Below are 21172 nucleotides of genomic sequence, written 5' to 3'. Positions count from 1 at the left end.
ACAGCCATATATGTGGTGTGCGGCTCTGCAGGTGGAGGTAGGTGCTGGAGATTCACCATTACTGGGCGAGGGCAGTAACCCCTTCAGTGCTGACACTACTGTGCCCTCGGCCTCCCTTATCTCTAGTGCTGGGACCTTTCTCTTTCCTCCCATTTCTCTGGATCAGGTTTTCCTTATTAGGCCAGGGTCACACTTGAGAGAGCAATGTGAGAACCTCACACGAGTCTCTGCATCAATAGCCGGTGCTGCAGGCACTCGGACCGGAGTGTGCGGCTGCATGTATTTCTATGCAGCTGAACGCTCTGTTCCCGAGAGCCAGCGGCATCGGCTATTGATGCAGAGACTCGTGCGAGTTTCTCACATTGCTCTTGCAAGTGTGACCCTGGCCTTACGGGATGAGTTGTATTTTGTCGCCATTTTCGGCTCCATATAATGTAACTGATCGGCTTCTCTATTATCTCTCAGTAATAAATGTACAATTACTGTGACAATGACATATAGAGAATATTCGTTGTACGACTTTTCCACAATAATATCTCATTACTTGGGAGGGAATATCACATTTATGTCATCAAACTCCAAATACTGGAACATTTGCTATTTTGTCTTGCTGCCATGATAACAATCAACATCCTGCGATCACATAGCGAGATGCTGATGTAACGTGTAACCACCTGGATGAGACCGTCGCTATTGACCACAGCATCCGAGGGGCTAAACAACCCGTGCAATTGACATCATGTCATAGTATGTGTGACAGTGAGAAAACGGCCTCCGCATCATGCTGGACAGTAACGGCAAAGATCAGGCAGAGAAGAAAGGGATTTTCCAACAGTCGAGAAATAATAAATATAAAATCTACATGTCACATCTTCTGATCTGTTTCCCCTTATTATCCCCAGTTATTGTGTTATTACTCAGGATCATTTGTGATATTACATTGTCATCTTCTTCCCAATCAGGTCTCATCGGATCCTGTTAGTGGAGATCTTTTATATAAGAAAATTTTCCTGATTTACCCATCAAGGATGGATAGGGAGAGGAACAAGATGGCGGAGAGGATATTACACCTCACCCTAGAGATCCTCTTCCGGCTTACTGGAGAGGTGAGAGATTCTGATGTCACATTACATCATTCTTATCTATGGGAATAACAGATGGACAGAACTGGAGAGGTGAGGACTCTGGAAATGTCTGTAGTGAGGTTTATTAATGTGTCTCTCCATAACCAGGATTACACAGTAGTGAAGAAGACCTCTAGTGAGCGCTGTCAGGACCATTTGTCTGAGGGAGGGGGAAGACCCCTGAGCCTCTTCACGGGGCCTCCACCTCACACCCTGATACATGAGGACATCAATGATCATAAGATCCTAGAACTCATCTACAAGATGATTGAGCTGCTGACTGGAGAGGTGACACTGCTGGGAATGCTGGGACATTATACAGTAACGCTATGAAGGGATCAGGGGGATGACGGTATCATTGTATGTGTCAGGTTCCTATAAGGTGTCAGGATGTCACCGTCTATTTCTCCATGGAGGAGTGGGAGTATTTAGAAGGACACAAAGATCTGTACAAGGACATCATGATGGAGGTTCCCCAGCCCCTCACATCACCAGGTAATAGAAAAGACTAAATACACATGGCCTATAATTATCTGTATGTAAAGAATGAATTCAGTCCCTGTATGTGTTTCCTCCAGTTCTATCCAGTAAGAGGACAACACCAGAGAGCTGTCCCCGTCCTCTTCTTCCACATGACTGTAAGCAAGAAGATCCCAATGTTCCTCAGGATCATCAGGTAGATGGAGAGAAGGTGTCATGAGATCTCCCCTATGATGTGTAGACGGCTATGAAGGTCTTGTGTTCATTCTTGGCATATTTCCCAGAATTAAACACCAAAGGGTCATTTTATTAGAAACATTTTCGTCATTTTGTTAGTAATTAATCTTTTCTGTTTATCTGAATCGACTTTTACAATATTTATTTCAGGATATTGACATGAGCAAAATTATTATAGAGCCATTTGTGATGGATGATGTGCGGTGTAAAGAGGAGATTCCTACATATGACTGTCCAGGTGAGTAGTAACCACAAAATGCAAAGAATAGTCACATCAGGGTAAATTACTATACGAAAAGGGGTTCAACTATATACAAACTCCAGGATTGTGGGACAGGCAGTTTCTGTTAGAAAATAACGGATTAACTTCAAATAAGTTTACGATAACCTAAAATGGCTCTTATGACTCCATATCACGAATTTCATGATTTTTTTGATCCTAAGCAATTAAAATTACCGCACAGTCTCTCCTGACACGAGGAGCACTAATACTTTCTCTACCTTTCTAGTCAGGACTTATAGTAGCTTCAATGGTCCAAAGTTGAAATGTTCTCTTTAAATTTTTAATGTTCTCTTTAAATTTCTAATATTTCTTAAAGAAAATACACAAAATATTGGCCCCTACAATAGTTTAGATTGTCAAGAGCCAACATGTCACATACTATAATTACCCAGAGATGTCACAGTTTTTTACTACAGTAGTTACCGCCCAAGATCCTCTGATTTAATCACTTTCCGTTGCAGCCAGTTTTGTGTTCATAATCCGGCCCCATTTTTCAAATCTGACATATCACGTTACTAGGCTTAGTAATAACTTTAAAAAGGATAACCTGATCCCAGTAATTTTGTTTGAGGTTGTTTTTTTTTCGTGACACATTGTACTTTTCATATATAGATTAGATCCACTACGCTACAAAGTTGGATATTATACCGCTTGACTTCTCAACTAGAAACTAATAAAGAGCCAGAAATTAAAAAAATACAGTACAGACCAAACGTTTGATGTTTGATGTAGTTTGATGACTACTTTGAAAAACCTAGAATATAAGACATAATTTCAGTTGTTTCACACTTTTTTGTTAAGTATATAATTCCACATGTGTAAATTCATAGTTTTGATGCCTTCAGTGTGAATGTACAATTATCAGTCATGAAGATACAGAAAAATCTTTAAATGAGAAGGTGTGTCCAAACTTTTGGTCTGTGCTATATATAATTACATGTGATATATATTTATAATATACTGTTATCTTTGGTTTAAAGTTGTTTCGCACTGTTGTCCTGCAATTGCTGCTGATACATTTAATCCATGATATAAGCCTACAGGCATTGGTGAATTTAGTCTATGGTATAAAGCCTATTTTAAAAATCAGTACTTAATACATGCGTGGTGAAACAACTTGTGTGTATTCTGCAATATCAATACCTTGTTCACTGAACAGGTTGTCCTTTTTTTAGTATTTTCTACTTAGTATTTTTGACCAAAATACTGATCCAGAGCAGTACATATAGATCAAGCTAATATTTTTGTATGAACAGTAAATAGTTATGTATATGTGCACATAGAGGAACGGCAGACCATTCAGAGTAAGTAGTAGACCCAATAGAGAAAAAAAAACGATTACCGTATATACTCGAGTATAAGCCGAGATTTTCAGCCCAAATTTTGGGGCTGAAAGTGCCCCTCTCGGCTTATACTCGAGTCATGATCGGTGGTGGGGTCGGCGGGTGAGCACTGTCATATACTCACCTGCTTCCGGGGCTCCTGGCGCTCCCCCTGCACGTCCCACGGTCTCCGGGTGCCGCAGCCTCTTCCCCTGAGCGGTCACGTGGGACCGCTCATTAGAGAAATGAATAGGCTGCTCCACCTCCCATAGGGGCGGAGCCGCCTATTCATTTCTCTAATGAAGCGGTGCCGGTGACCGCTGATAGAGAAAGAGGCTGCGGCACCGAAGACAGGCAGGGGGAAGGAGCGGGACGCCGGGAGCAGGTAAGTATCGCATATTCACCTGTCCTCGTTCCACACGCCGGGCGTCGCGCCATCTTCCCGGCGTCTCTCTGCACTGACTGTGCAGGTCAGAGGGCGCGATGACGCATATAGTGTGCGCGCCGCCCTCTGCCTGATCAGTCAGTGCGGAGAGATGCCGGGAAGATGGCGCCGAGGAGCTGCAAGCAAGAGAGGTGAGTATGTGTTTTTTGTTTTTTTTTATTGCAGCAGCAGCAGCACAGATTTATGTGGAGCATCTATGGGGCAATGGTGCAGAGCACTATATGGCAGAGCTATGGGGCAACGGTGCAGAGCACTATATGGCACAGCTATGGGGCAACGGTGCAGAGCACTATATGGCACAGCTATGGGGCAACGGTGCAGAGCACTATATGGCACAGCTATCTATGGGGCAATGGTGCAGAGCACTATATGGCAGAGCTATGGGGCAACGGTGCAGAGCACTATATGGCACAGCTATGGGGCAACGGTGCAGAGCACTATATGGCACAGCTATGAGGCAACTGTGCAGAGCACTATATGGCAGAGCTATGGGGCAACGGTGCAGAGCACTATATGGCACAGCTATGGGGCAACGGTGCAGAGCACTATATGGCACAGCTATGGGGCAATGGTGCAGAGCACTATATGGCAGAGCTATGGGGCAATGGTGCAGAGCACTATATGGCACAGCTATGGGGCAACGGTGCAGAGCACTATATGGCACAGCTATGAGGCAACTGTGCAGAGCACTATATGGCAGAGCTATGGGGCAACGGTGCAGAGCACTATATGGCACAGCTATGAGGCAACTGTGCAAAGCACTATATGGCACAGCTATGGGGCAACGGTGCAGAGCACTATATGGCACAGCTATCTATGGGGCAACGGTGCAGAGCACTATATGGCACAGCTATGGGGCAATGGTGCAGAGCACTATATGGCAGAGCTATGGGGCAACAGTGCAGAGCACTATATGGCACAGCTATGGGGCAATGGTGCAGAGCACTATATGGCACAGCTATGGGGCAACGGTGCAGAGCACTATATGGCACAGCTATGGGGCAACGGTGCAGAGCACTATATGGCACAGCTATGGGGCAACGGTGCAGAGCACTATATGGCAAAGCTATGGGGCAACAGTGCAGAGCACTATATGGCACAGCTATGGGGCAACGGTGCAGAGCTCTATATGGCACAGCTATGGGGCAATGGTGCAGAGCACTATATGGCACAGCTATGGGGCAACGGTGCAGAGCATTATATATATGGCACAGCTATCTATGGGGCAACGGTGCAGAGCATTGTATATATGGCACAGCTTTATGTGGAGCATCTATGGGGCCATAATGAATGGTATGGAGTTTCTATTTATAATTTTGAAATTTACCGGTACCTGCTGCATTTTCCACCCTAGGCTTATACTCGAGTCAATAAGTTTTCCCAGTTTTTTGTGGCAAAATTAGGGGGGTCGGCTTATACTCGGGTCGGCTTATACTCGAGTATATACGGTATATGTCAAGGAGAATATAAAAATAATGGATGAGTGAAACGAATAGACATTAAAACACCTTTATATGAGACACATGGTGAAGTGGTGACACAACTAACAGGGGTGCCTACAGTACAAACACCAAAAGAGTATAAAAGTCATATATAATTTAATTACATGATTTAAAAGGGGGGGTTACATTAAGGTAAAAAGGCCAGGTAATATATATAGAAGGGAAGTATACTGTGACAATGTCTGAGTGGACAAGTAATGGGCATGTATCAGGTATCCAAGAGAAAATGCTAAAGTATACAGAAGTTAATAATGGCACAGAGGTAACTATGCGTGAAAAGCCAAGAAAGCCACGCTAGGGATAGTTATACATGTGTAAAAGTTAGATACATAAGTTAAAAAGGGAGCATGGCACACATGGCAATAAACTAGACTTGAAAGCATCACCGATAAGCACATAACATGGGGTAGAGAGGGAATATTACCTGGTAAGCTGTGTAAATGCGGCACGTACCCTGACGTGCGTTTCGGGGTACTTAAACTAATGTTTGGGCGCATGCCAGGGCTTGAAAGGGAAGGAGTGCCATTTGATTTCTGGAGCAATTTAGCTGGAATTGATTGTGCAGATGCTATGTCACATTTGAAGAGCCCCTGACATACCAAAACAGCAGAAACCCCACAGAAGTGACCCCATTTTGGGGAATTCATCTACGGGTGTAGTGAGCATTTTTAACTTTCAGGTGATTCACAGAAGTGTATAACATTGGGCTGAGTAAATCGAAAGCTACCAATATTTTTCACTAAAATGTTGATTTTTGCCCCAAGTTTTTAATTTTCAAAAGGAATAGTATGAGAAAATGGACCATACAATTTGTTATGCCAATATGTGGTGAAAAACGACTTTTAAGGCACAGTGCAAAGCTCAGAAGGGAAGAAGTGCAGATGTTATGGAAATTTGGTTTGGATAAATCTATCCCTGTGTGTGCTGCGGCCGTTCCCAATAAGACTGAGTATTTTGAGCTCTCATCAAGAATGAGACTGTACACTATGGTGACAGAATAACATTCCATCAATACTGATGGTTTATTATACATACATGGTTTTATAATTGCATATAGAAAGGGGGTGGTTAATTAATTACCATATTGTCAAGCTCCTCTGTTATTGGTTATCTAAATATATATGGAATATTGTGATTAATGCACATATGAATGCTGATTAAGCAACTAAAGTGTAGCTGTCTCCGTTTTCTGCACCTAGGACAAAGTTGAGACATCTGAGCCTGAGCATCACTTAGTACATCTGGTGCTGTTCCGCTTTTGCCTGGAAAGCCCCAAACAGTCTGTCTGGCTTATATCAGTTTATGTCAGCCATTTTAACCCCTTCCCGACCTCCGTCGTATTATTACTGCGGAGGTCGGGTCCCCTGCTTTGATGTGGCCTCCGGCACTGAGCCCACCTCAAAGCCGGGACATGTGAGCTGTTTTGATGATCGCTGCTATGTAGCTGAGCCGATCGAGTTGTGCCAGCTTCTAGCCTAGGCTATTGAAGCATGGCAAAAGCAAAAAAAAAAAATTTTTAAAAAAATATGAAAAAATTAAAAAAAGATATAAAAGTTTAAATCACCCCCCTTTCGCCCCATTCAAAATAAAACAATAAAAAAATCAAACCTACACATATTTGGTATCGTCGCATTCAGAATCGCCCGATCTATCAATAAAAAAAGGATTAACCAGATCGCTAAACGTCGTAGCGAGGAAAAAATTCAAAATGCCATAATTACGGTTTTTTGGTCACCGCGACATTGCATTAAAATGTAATAACGGGCGATCAATTATCTGCACTAAAATGGTATCATTAAAAACGCCAGCTCGGCACGCAAAAAATAAGCCCTCACCTGACCTCAGATCACAAAAAATGGAGACGCTACGGGTATTGGAAAATTGTGCAATTATTTTTTTTAGCAAAGTTTGGAATTTTTTTTACCACTTAGATAAAACGTAACCTAGACATGTTTGGTGTCTATGAACTCGTAATGACCTGGAGAATCATAATGGCAGGTCAGTTTTAGCATTTAGTGAACCTAGCAAAAAAGCCAACCAAAAAACAAATGTGGGATTGCGCTTTTTTTGCAATTTCACCGCACTTGGAATTTTTTTCCCGTTTTCTAGTACACGACATGCTAAAACCAATGATGGCGTTGAAAAGTGCAACTTGTCCTGCAAAAAACAAACCCTCACATGGCCTTATTGACGGAAAAATATAAAAGTTATGGCTCTGGGAAGGAAGGGAGCGAAAAACGAGAATGCAAAAACAGAAAAGGGCAAGGTCGTGAAGGGGTTAAGCAATTGATTATAGTGTATATATTAGCTGTGAGTATATATGAGTTTATATGCAAGTGCGATCTAAATGAAATATATATATATATACACTCACTGGCCACTTTATTAGGTACACCTGTCCAACTTCTTGTTAACACTTAATTTCTAATCAGCCAATCACATGGCGGCAACTCAGTGCATTTAGGCATGTAGACATGGTCAAGACAATCTCCTGCAGTTCAAACCGAGCATCAGTATGGGGAAGAAAGGTGATTTGAGTGCCTTTGAACGTGGCATGGTCGTTGGTGCCAGAAGGGCTGGTCTGAGTATTTCAGAAACTGCTGATCTACTGGGATTTTCACGCACAACCATCTCTAGGGTTTACAGAGAATGGTCCGAAAAAGAAAAAAAATCCAGTGAGCGGCAGTTCTGTGGGCGGAAATGCCTTGTTGATGCCAGAGGTCAGAGGAGAATGGGCAGACTGGTTCGAGCTGATAGAAAGGCAACAGTGACTCAAATCGCCACCCGTTACAACCAAGGTAGGCCTAAGAGCATCTCTGAACGCACAGTGCGTCGAACTTTGAGGCAGATGGGCTACAGCAGCAGAAGACCACACCGGGTACCACTCCTTTCAGCTAAGAACAGGAAACTGAGGCTACAATTTGTACAAGCTCATCGAAACTGGACAGTAGAAGATTGGAAAAACGTTGCTTGATCTGATGAGTCTCGATTTCTGCTGCGACATTCGGATGGTAGGGTCAGAATTTGGCGTAAACATGAAAGCATGGATCCATCCTGCCTTGTATGGAGCATCTTTGGGATGTGCAGCCGACAAATCTGCGGCAACTGTGTGATGCCATCATGTCAATATGGACCAAAATCTCTGAGGAATGCTTCCAGCACCTTGTTGAATCTATGCCACGAAGAATTGAGGCAGTTCTGAAGGCAAAAGGGGGTCCAACCCGTTACTAGCATGGTGTACCTAATAAAGTGGCCGGTGAGTGTATATATATATATATATATATATATATATATATATATATATATATATATATATATATATTTCCATCACACAGATTTTGCAGAAATGGTTTAAGGATGCCACGATCCACTAGCAGAGCCCATGAGGTGCAAAAAAAGCAGAAATCCCCCATAAGTGACCCCATTTTACAAACTGCACCTCAATTCATCGAAGGGATGCAGTGATCATATTTACACCACGGGTGTGTCACAGAATTTTGTACTATTGGGAAGTGAAGAAAAAATAATTACATTTTTACCACAAAAATTTAGTTTTAGCCCCAAATTTTACATTTCTACATGAGGAAAAATAGCAACAAAATTTGTCACACAATTTCTGCCGAATGTGGCAATGCCCCATATGTGGCTGAACAGTTGTGCTTAGCCACATGGTGAGACTTGGGAGGGACGGAGCGCTATTTGATTGTTGGAGAACAAATTATCAAATAATAGTTTGCGGAATCCATATACACAGCCCTTAAGTGCTAGAAGAATCTACTGACAAGTGACCCCATTTTCGAAATTGCAAATTTCAAAATTTGTCTACATAAGTAGTGAAGATTTTCACTGTATGGGTGTTTTCCAAAAACGAGCATCAGTCGATGTTCCATATAGAAAATGTCAAATTCACCATTGTAGTGCAAAGACATGTCAGTGACAAGTACAATGTAGTGCCCCTACATTATGCCCAGTATGTGCTTTTGGAGACATGGACCCCGTAAAGTAGGCGGGCTCTCACCACTACAGAATTGTCTGTAGACGCTTAATGTGGTTTAGGCATACTGAGGGGCATTTGGACTTGGGAGCTCAGAATTCGCAAGATTTCTATTGAGGGGGCGAGGGGCCATAAATGTTTTCCAGAGTTTTTGTGCTACCAATGACGTGCAAGTTCCCTATATTTCCAATGACAGATGACAGACCTGAGTGGTGACTTGCTTTTTTGTGGATTGAGTTTAATCTTTTTTTTTTTTTTTGAACACGTAACATATAATTTTGTATCACATTTATCCTGCCTTCTACACTGAGCAGTTACATTGGAGTTTCCATCTACATCTCCGAATGACATGGTTTAGATGAAACCCTTGAGGGATCCAATCAGTATGAGGCAGCAGAGTTCAGTGGTGCCATTTTCAGAGGTGGAGAAAACTTTTACCAAGTGCACTTTTATGCACTCTTAACCCCTTCACCCCCAAGGGTGGTTTGCACGTTAATGACCGGGCCAATTTTTACAATTCTGACCACTGTCCCTTTATGAGGTTATAACTCTGGAACGCTTCAACGGATCCTGGCGATTCTGACACTGTTTTCTCGTGACATATTGTACTTCATGATAGTGGTAAAATTTCTTCGATATAACTTGCGTTTATTTGTGAAAACAACGGAAATTTGGCGAAAATTTTGAAAATTTCGCAATTTTCAAACTTTGAATTTTTATGTCCTTAAATCACAGAGATGTCACACAAAATACTTAATAGGTAACATTTCCCACATGTCTACTTTACATCAGCACAATTTAGGAACCAACATTTTTTTTTGTTAGGGAGTTATAAGGGTTAAAAGTTGACCCCTAAGGAACTTATCTAGATGTGTTTTGAGAGCTTTGATCCCCCAAGTGTTTCACTACAGTTTATAACGCAGAGCCGTGAAAATAAAAATTCTTTTTTTTTTTCGCAAAAATGATTTTTTAGCCCCCAGTTTTGTATTTTCACAAGGGTAACAGGATAAATTGGACACCAAAAGTTGTTGTCCCTTTTGTCCTGAGTACGCTGATACCCCATATGTGGGGGGGAACCACTGTTTGGGCGCATGGCAGAGGTCGGGAGGGAAGGAGCGCCATTTGGAATTCCGACTTAGATGGATTGGTTTGCAGGCGTCACGTTGCATTTGCAGAGCCCCTGATGTACCCAAACAGTAGAAACCCCCCACAAGTGACCCCATATTGGAAACTAGACCTCCCAAGGAACTTATCTAGATGTGTTGTGAGAACTTTGAACCCCCAAGTGTTTCACTACAGTTTACAACGCAGAGCCGTGAAAATAAAAAACATTTTTTTCCACAAAAATGATTTTTAGCCCCCCAAATTTATATTTTCCCAAGGGTAACAAGAGAACTTGGACCCCAAAAGTTGTTGTCCAAGTTGTCCCGAGTACTCTGATGCCCCATATGTTGGGGTAAACCCCTGTTTGGGCGCACAGGAAAGCTCGGAAGGGAAGGAGCACTGTTTTACTTTTTCAATGCAGAATTGGCTGGAATTGAGATCGGACGCCATGTCGCGTTTGGAGCGCCCCTGATGTGCCTAAACAGTGGAAACTCCCCAATTCTAACTGAAACCCTAATCCACACACACCCCTAGCCCTAATCCCAATGGTAACCCTAACCACACCCCTAACCCTGACACACCCCTAACTCTAATCCCAACCCTAATCCCAACTGTAAATGTAATCCAAACCCTAAGCCTAACTTTAGCCCTAACCCTATCTTTATCCCCAACCCTAACCCTAACTTTAGCTCCAACCCTAGCCCCAACCCCAGCCCTAACCCTAACCCTAACCCTAGCCCTAATGGGAAAATGGAAATAAATACATTTTTTTAATTTTATTATTTTTCCCTAACTAAGGGGGTGATGAAGGGGGGTTTGATTTACTTTTATAGCATTTTTTATAGCAGATTTTTATGATTGACAGCCGTCACACACTAAAAGATGCTTTTTATAGCAAAAAAGTTTTTGCGTCTCCACATTTTGAGACCTATAATTTTTCCATATTTTGGTCCACAGAGTCATGTGAGGTCTTGTTTTTTGCGGGATGAGTTGACGTTTTTATTGGTAACATTTTCGGACACGTGACAGTTTTTGATCGCTTTTTATTCCGATTTTTGTGAGGCAGAATGACAAAAAAACAGCTATTCATGAATTTCTTTTGGGGGAGGCGTTTATACCGTTCCACGTTTGGTAAAATTGATAAGGCAGTTTTATTCTTCGGGTCAGTACGATTACAGCGATACCTCATTTATATCATTTTTTAATGTTTTGGCGCTTTTATACGATAAAAACTATTTTATAGAATAAATAATTATTTTGGCATCGCTTTATTCTGAGGACTATAACTTTTTTATTTTTTCTTTGATGACGCTGTATGGCGGCTCGTTTTTTGCAGGAAAAGATGACGTTTTCAGCGGTACCATGGATATTTATATCCGTCTTTTTGATCGCGTGTTATTCCACTTTCGGCGGTATGATAATAAAGCGTTGTTTTTTGCCTCGTTTTTTTTTTTCCCCCCTACGGTGTTCACTGAAGGGGTTAACTAGTGATATAGCTTTATAGGTAGGGTCGTTACGGACGCGGCGATACTAAATATCTGTACTTTTATTTTTTATTTTTTTTTTATTTAGATAAAGAAATGTATTTATGGGAATAATATATATTTTTTTTCTTTATTTAGGAAATTTTTTTTTTTCTTTTTTTTTACACATGTGGAAATTTATTTTTTTTACTTTGTTCCAGGGGGGGACATTACAGATCGGTGATCTGACAGTTTGCATAGCACTCTGTCAGATCAGCGATCTGACTTAGAGCACTGCAGGCTTACCAGCGCCTGCTCTGAGCAGGCACTCGGTAAGCCACCTCCCTCCCTGCAGGACCCGGATGCCGCGGCCATCTTGGATCCGGGACCTGCAGCGAGGAAGGAAGTAGGAGACCCTCGGAGCAACGCGATCACATCGCGTTGCTCCGGGGGTCTCAGGGAAGCCCACAGGGAGCCCCCTCCCTGCTCGATGCTTCCCTGTACCGCCGGACCACCGCGATCATGTTTGATCGCGGTGTGTCGGGGGTTAATGTGCCGGGGGCGGTCCGTGACCACTTCTGGCACATAGTGCCGGATGTCAGCTGCGATAGTCAGCTGACACCCGGCCGCGGTCGGCCGCGCTCCCCCCGTGAGAGCGGCCGATCGCATATGACGTACTATCCCGTCGGTGGTCATACGGGCCCACCCCACCTCGACGGGATAGTACGTCCAATGTCAGAAAGGGGTTAAGAAGACGGATATCGCTGAATCATAGATAGGGCAGAAAGAGTCCTAAGTGACTCCATCTGTCTCGTTATAGGGAATATTCCACCGCATTTATACAATAAAAACTATTTTATAGAAAAAAAATGTTCTGAGAGCTATAACTTTATTTCTCCACTAGCGGAGCAGTATAACAGCTTGTTTTTTGCTGGACAATATGACGTTTTCAGCTATATAATTTTTTTTTTGCATTCAAATGTTTCATTGCATTTGATTTTATTTTTTTGGGGCAGTATTTATATACATGTACACCTATTTATTAGTATAATATTTTAAATTTGTTTTCTATTTTGTTATTTATTTATTTTTTTAAGCTTTATTACAATTTTTTTTTTATTTAATCCCGCTATAGGCTTTTAACTTTTATTACTCTGATAACTGGTATAATGCATTGCAATGCACCAGCACTGTAATGCATCATAATTGTCAGTGCTGCACTGACAACAGCTTCTTAGACCATGCTCTTGACATGGTCTAAACAGGCTACCATAGCTGGCAGCAAGTCCACATCGCTATAGGAGTCCTGGAGATTTTTTTGCAGACAGATGCTATCAGAAAATGCGGCAAGGACCTGTCGTGGAATTTAGGGGCTAAATGGCCCAGGGCGGTTGTCACAGGTTCCTTCTCCAGTATCACACAATCAACAGAGCGAGAGATGAGTGAAAAGATCCAAGAACCTTTATTTACGCAAAAATACAAAAGGTCCATATATACGATCCACCACACTGAGGATACACTAGTCCAGAATGTAGTTCAGTAACAGGATAAAAGTCCAACAATCCAGCAGAGGATAGCATAGTCCATATACTCTTCTTTCTCTCTGATATGCTCTTCACATCATGGTTCCACACAGGATCTGATCTCTGTCTCACCTCCCTGATGTTTACAAGTCCCTCTCCTCATTCACAGGTTAGGGGGTGGGTCGCAGGGGCTCATTGTTTCAACAAGCTAGGTCAACATGTCATTAGCATATTAGCAAACAACATTATTCACTGACCCTGTGGAGAGATAACAATACAGAACTGTGGGGAGAATATCAGATGGCAAATAACAACTCATCCTACAAGAGAACACAATGAAAATAAGTAAAATATAAATATACGCAAAATTGATACCCATATAGCATATCACACCATCACAGTGGTAAAGGCACCGCTTTTAGCTGTTACAGCCGCGTCTCCATTTTCACTTAGGCGAAACTTCTGGTGCAAATCAGGCTGGCACTGCTCCTGGGCCCGCATGATTACCATGATGTAAGTTTGTCATTTTGCAGGAACCCGTTCCCAACTATGACATGAACTTACATCAAATGTCATGACGTGGTTACAAGCCTTTACTATCCAATTATCATATGTCAAGGGAATATACAAATCCTATTTTTCTGGGAACCAAATCACTTTTTAAGTTACTTGGAGGGCCTATATTTTAGAAAATTGCACTCCTCATAGTATAAAAAAATGGTATTCAGGAAATGTAACCCTTTATGTGTATCACAATAATTAACAATTCACAAAGGTAGTAGAACAATTGGACTTCTTTTGATTTGGACAAAATTTTACTGTTTCGGCACATGGCATGGCTCAGATGGGAAGGAGCACCATTTGGCTATTGTAATGCAGATTTTGCTAGAATAGTCTAGGGGCACCATTTGCAGATCACCTAAGGTAGCAGAATGGCAGATAATCAGAACAGTAGAAAAGCTAATAAAGTTGACTAAATTTTTCACAGTGAATTCATCTATAGGAGTAGTGACTATTTTAACCCTGCAGGTATTCTCTGGAAACTAACGTATTAGAATTTGAAGAGGGAAAATTGCCAATATACCATTTTCATGTCATATTAATGATGCCCAGCTTGTGCTTCTGGCAACACGAACACTTCCAAAGACATACTGATAGGGAATTTAGATTGTGAGCCCCGTCGGGGACAGCGATGATAATGTGTGCAAACTGTAAAGCGCTGCGGAATATGTCAGCGCTATATAAAAATAAAGATTATTATTATAAATGTTTAAATGGGTTTTTCCCGTTAACACAATGCTAAACATGTGGATGCTAATGGGGTTAAGGCAAGCTGCAGAACTCAGAAGCGAAGGGAAAGTTTGGCTTTGAAATAACAGATTTTGCTAGATTGGTTACTGGAAACCATGTTGCTTTTGAAGATCCCTCTATCTACTAATAAAGTGGAAACCCTCTATTTTTCTATTGACAGATGATAGATATAGGTGGAGTCTTGTTTTTGGGGAGGTTGGGGGGATTAGAAGTCTTTATTGGTATTTTGTGCTACATAATACTTTTTGGAGGCTTATTATTGCAATATTTGAGAGGCACAATGAACAAAAAGGGTAGAACTTATTATTCTACTGGTTCCTGCTCTTAGGTCTACTCTTGCCTTGTGAAAAGTTTTTGTCTTAGCAAATAATTGAATTTTGCTATATAACTTCAACATGAGTTTCAATGGATATTTTAAAAATATAATTCAGGATATTTAATTTAAAAATAATCTTTAATCTTCACAGATGACTTCACCAGAAGATCAGAGGGACAACTGGCCTCTTCAGTTTTTAAATCAGATGACCTTAATATCCCACAAGATATAACTGACATTTATGCCACTATTCCAGAAATACCAACATCATTTCACAGAAAAGATCTATCAATTGATCATTTTAAACAAGGCCTTTCTTCATTTAACCAAAGTGTAAAGCTTCTTAGAGAAAAAAGAGTTCACACAGGGGAGGAGCCATATTCATGTTCACAATGTGGTAAAATTTTTGTAAGTAAGTCGAAACTTGTTACACATCAAAGGACTCACACAGGTGAGAAGCCTTTTTCATGTTCAGAATGTGAGAAATCTTTTGCAGATAAATCAAATCTTGTTGCACACCAGAAAAATCACTCAGGGGAGAAGCCATATTCATGTTCTGAATGTGGGAAATGTTTTGTAAATAAATCAAAACTTGATAAACACTATAGAATTCACACAGGAGTAAAGTCATATGCATGTTCAGAATGTGAGAAATGTTTTGGCAAGAAATCACTTCTTTTGACACATCAGAGAAGTCACACAGGGGAGAAGTCATATTCTTGTTCAGCATGTTGGAAATGCTTTACACATAAATCACATCTTTTTATACATCAGAGAAGTCACACTGGTAAGAAGCCATTTTTATGTTCAGATTGTGGGAAATTTTTTGCATATAGATCAAGTCTTGTTACACATCAGAGAAGTCACACCGGGGAGAAGCCATTTTCGTGTACAGAATGTGAGAAATGTTTTGCCAAGAAATCACATCTTTTTACACATCAGAGAACTCACACGGGGGAGAAGCCATTTTCGTGTTCAGAATGTGATAAATCTTTTGCAGATAAATCAAACCTTATTACACATCAGAGAAGTCACACAGGGAAGAAGCCATTTTCATGTTCAGAATGTGGGAAATTTTTTGCATATAGATCAAGTCTTGTTACACATCAGAGAATTCACACAGGGGAGAAGCCATTTGCATGTACAGAATGTGAGAAATGTTTTGCTAAGAAATCACATCTTTTTACACATCAGAAAACTCACACAGGGGAAAAGCCATATTCATGTTCAGAATGTGGGAAATGTTTTACACATAAATCACATCTTTTTACACATCGGAGAACTCATACAGGGGAGAAACCATTTTCATGTTCAGAATGTGGAAAACCTTTTAAGCAGATATCGCATCTTATTAGTCACCAGAGAAATCACACAGGGGAGAAGCCATTTTCATGTTCAGATTGTGATAAATATTTTACCAACAAAAGGAGTCTTATTAAGCATGAAATGTCTCACAAAGGGAGAAGTCATTCTCATACATAAAAAAGGTGGGAAATATTTTACTCGAAAATTATTTTGTTGACCACAAAGGAAAACTCACACAGGGTAAGCATGTATTTTTGACAAACTGTACAATAAAACACATATCAGAGAGTCAAAGTAATGACATATAAGTAAATGAGTGTAAAGGGGAAGTGCTGGAGATGTGTATGTGTGTATTAGACGCACCCTTCCCCATCTAAGGCTGTGTGCACACGCTGCGGACTGGTGTTCGGATTTTTCCGCACTGATTTTGATAAATCCGCAGGTCAAAAACACTGTTTTTCCTGCGGATTTATCGTGGATTTACTGCGGTTTTTGTGCGGATTCGACTGCGGTTTTACACCTGCGTTTTTTTAATATGGAGCAGGTGTAAAACCGCTGCGGAATCCGCAAAAAGAATTGACATGCTGCGGAAAATAAACCGCTGCGTTTCCGCGCGTTTTTTTCCGCAGCATGTGCACAGCGGTTTTTATTTTCCATAGGTTAACATGGTACTGTACACCGCTCCGCAGTGTCAAAAATGCTGCGGGTCCGCAGTAAAAACCGCAACGTGTGCACATACCCTAAAGACGGGATCACAGTGTGTTTATCTCAGGACAATGGAATGCCCAGTCTGGATACATCAAAAGCTGATTCATAATAGTTTTGTTAAAATAGTGTTATCATGAAGGGGACAACAAAAATTGTTCCATTCTGTCCTATCAGCTGAGGTTGCAAAGGTACATCATGCAGTGGCATGTAAAAGTTTGGGCACCCCTGGTCAAAATTGTTGTTATTGTAACAGTTAAGCAAGTTGAAGATGAAATGATGTCTGAAAGGGCTAAAGTTAAAGATGACACATTTACTTTATAACTTAGGCAAAAAATATATATAGTCTTCTATTACATTTTAATAATTATAAAAAGAAAAATGGGCCAATGCAAAAGGTTGGGCACACTTGGAAATTTGTGTGAAACTAAGGTTTCCGACCTTAATTAGCCTGTTAGGGCTATGCCTTGTTCACTATCATCGTAAGGAGCGGCCAGGTGATGCAAATTTCCCAACTTTATAAGAACTCCCGGCCTCCTCTAACCTTGAGCCAAAAACCAGCAGCTATGAGTTTTTCTAAGCAGCTGCCTAGCACTCTGAAAATGAAAATGGTGGAGGCCCACAAAGCAGGAGAAGGCAATAAAAGGATAGCAAAGTGTTTTCAAGTTTCCCTTTCATCAGTTCGAAATGTAATTAAGAAATGGCAGTTGACTGCAATGGTGGAGGTGAAGATAAGGTCTGGAAGTCCAAGCAAAATTTCAGTGAGAGCTGCTCATAGGATTGCTAGAGAGGCAAATTGGTGCCCCTGCTTGACTTCAAAAGACCATCAGAAAGATTTAGCAGACTCTGGAGTTGTTACATTGTTCTACTGCTCAATGACACTTTCACAAATAAGGCTTTCATGGAAGAGTCATCAGAAGAAAATCTGTCTTGCATCCTCATCATAAATTTCAGCAGCAGTAGTATTCAAAAGAACATCTAACCAAGCCTAATGCATTTTGGAAACTAGTTTTTTAGACCAATGAGGTTAAAATAGAACTCTTTAGCCATAATGATCAAAGGTATGTGTTGGGGAAAAAAGGACACATCATTTCAGGAAAAGAATATCTCAACAACCGTTAAGCATGGGGGTGGATCAATCATGCTTCGGGGTTGTGTTGCAGCCAATGGCTAGGGGAAAATTTCACTGGTAGAGGGAAAAATGGATTCAATGAAACTTCAACAAATTCTTGATGCAAACATAACGCCATCTGTAAAAAAGCTGAAGTAGAAAAGAGGATGGCTTTTACAAATGGATTATGAACATTTGCATCACTATATACCGGGGTTGGACAAAATAATGGAAACACCTGGAAACATCAACAAAAGTTAGTTTAATATGGTGTAGGTCCACCTTTTGTGGTGATTACAGCATCAATTATCCGAGGAATTGATTCATGCAAGGTGTGAATTGTTTCCAAGGAATTTTAGCCCATTCTGCAGTTAAAACACCCTCCAGTTCTTTGAGCGACGATGACGGCGGAAGTCGACGTCTAACTTGAATCTCTAAAATTGACCATAAATGCTCAATAATGTTGAGGTCTGGGGATTGTGTGGGCCAGATGAGATGCTCAACTTCATTAGAATGTTCCTCGTGCCATGCTTTACCGATTCTAGCTGTATGAATTGGTGCATTATCATCCTGAAAAATGGCGTTCCCCTGCGGGAACAGTGCTTGAACCATTGGATGCACTTGGTCGCCCAAAATGCCTAAATAATCTCGGCTGTTAATTCTTCCATGAAGGGATATCATTGGCCCGGCGGATGTCCACGAAATAGCACCCCAGATCATCACAGAACCTCCACCATGTTTTACGGTTGGGAGAAGGCAGTCTGGATGGAATGCTTCTTTCGGCTGTCTCCAAACGTACACTCGGCCGGAGGTCGGAAATAGGGTAAACGATGATTCATCTGAGAATATCACATGTTTCCACTGCTCGAGGGACCAATTCTGGAGGTTTCTACACCACTTTAAATGCTTGGAAACATTTGTCATTGAGAGCAGCGTTTTTCTAATTGCAGCTCTTCCGTGGAATCCAGATTTGTGCAGCTCCCGACAAACAGTTTTCGTGGAAACTGGATTCTGTAGGTGTTCATTGAGCTCAGCAGTGATTTTCGGAGCCGTGGTCTTGTGATCCTCTCTCACAATTTGCTTTAGGGCTCATTTCCACTGTCGAGGAAAACGGACGAGTGCAATCCGATAAAAAATCGGATTGCACTCGGACCAATGTTATTCAATAGGTGTCTTTTCATGTGCGATTTTTTTTCTCAGCCGAAATCGGACTGAGAAAAAAATCGCAGCATGCTGCGATTTGCTGCGAGTCTCGGACGAGACTCGCCAATGCAAGTCAATGAATGCGAGAAAAAAACGTACGGAATACGGACCATCCGTATTCAGTCCGTTTTTTACGGATACATCACCATTCTGTGGCCTAGAACACTGTCCATGGTCCTGTAAATGACTGCCTAAAAATAGTTGCAGAGAAAAAAAACGGATTGCATACGGATGTCATACGGATGTAAAACGGATGGTGCGATTAAAAAATCGCATTGCACTCGCATGACAATCGCATGACAATCGCATACGCTACATCCCTTTTTTCGGTCCAGATTACGGACCGATTTGTCTCTCGCCAGTGGAAATGAGCCCTTAGAGTCCGACGGTATCTCTCAGTCAACTTTGACTTTCAGCCGGACCTGTGCTTTGCTGCGGACGTTTTTCCTTCTCTTTTAAACGCAGTCATTACTTTGGAGACAGTACCTCTTGACACGCCAAGCATTCGGGCACTTTCTGTAACACTAGCGCCTTCCATACGAGCACCAACAATTTGGCCTCTTTGAAAATCCGAGAGGTCTGCCATTGGTATCAGGTTCTCATTAATGTTCTTACAATTATGCAAAACAAACAGTTAATTTACATGCACATATCACATAACACATATAATCAACTACAAAACATTACCATATGTCACGGTTTGCATGTTTATAACATGTTCGAAGATTATGATGCCAAAACGTTACGTGTTTCCATTATTTTGTCCAACCCCTGTATATATAATACAGTTTTTAAACGTGTTATCTTTAACTTTAGCCCTTTTAGAGGTAATTTCAGCTTCAAGTTTCTTAAGTGTTCACAATAACCAGTGGTGCTAAAACTGTTACATGCCACTGTAGCTCTCAGTCAGGGATTGGCGGATGAACCTTAACCAGTGGGTGGGGAGAAATACATTATAGTGTTGACCTCATTTCACACACCTGAAATTGGACAATGCACTTTTTTTGCTGGGGTTAAAAACCTAGTGCTGCGTCATTTCTCTCTCTTATTCCACCAGTGTCATGAGGCGCATACTGGGCTAAGTATCCACTCTTTATCCCTGCATTAACCCCCATTGTTATTTATATCCTTAACCCCTTATTGGATATCTAGTTATATAAGCCCTTGATTTCTGTATAGGGACAGTTAATGTTAGGTTGGTTGTGTGTGTGTATGTATACACACACATATATATATATATATATATATATATATATATATATATATATATATATATATTAGGCTGTAGACGTATGTGTGTGGAATAAATATTCTTTATTAGTACACGGTTTTGTCTCAGTCGCTGTTCTTACATATATACCATAAGGAACAGAATGTGTTAAGGTGTAATTTAAGGGTACAGTTATATGAAAAAGTTTGGGCACCCCTATTAATCTTAAGCTTAATATTTTATAAAAATTGTTTTTTTTTTTTGCAACAGCTATTTCAGTTTCATATATCTAATAACTGTTGGAAACAGTAATGTTTCTGCCTTGAAATGAGGTTTATTGTACTAACAGAAAATGTGCAATCTGCATTCAAACAAAATTTGACAGGTGCATAAGTATGGGCACCCTTATCATTTTCTTGTTTTAAATACTCCTACCTACATTTTACTGACTTACTAAAGCACTTTTTTTTGTTTTGTAACCTCATTGAGCTTTGAACTTCATAGCCAGGTGTATGCAATCATGAGAAAAGCTAC

General features: G+C 41.0%; 1 protein-coding gene across 1 annotated transcript; it reads left to right on the top strand.

The window, feature by feature from the left end:
• The first annotated feature begins 3 nt into the window (after positions 1–3).
• LOC143767525 (uncharacterized) lies at positions 4–20623 on the top strand. The gene is made up of 7 exons (XM_077255937.1): positions 4–37; positions 963–1106; positions 1233–1412; positions 1496–1619; positions 1703–1800; positions 1992–2079; positions 15256–20623. The coding sequence occupies exons 1-7, from the start codon at positions 11–13 to the stop codon at positions 16584–16586; spliced, it is 1992 nt and encodes a 663-aa protein (XP_077112052.1). The 5' UTR covers positions 4–10; the 3' UTR covers positions 16587–20623.
• The last annotated feature ends 549 nt before the right edge of the window (positions 20624–21172 follow it).

The sequence above is a fragment of the Ranitomeya variabilis genome, chromosome 4, assembly GCF_051348905.1.
Source record: "Ranitomeya variabilis isolate aRanVar5 chromosome 4, aRanVar5.hap1, whole genome shotgun sequence".
Lineage (NCBI taxonomy): Eukaryota > Metazoa > Chordata > Amphibia > Anura > Dendrobatidae > Ranitomeya > Ranitomeya variabilis.
This window is presented reverse-complemented; position numbering and strand designations above follow the sequence as displayed.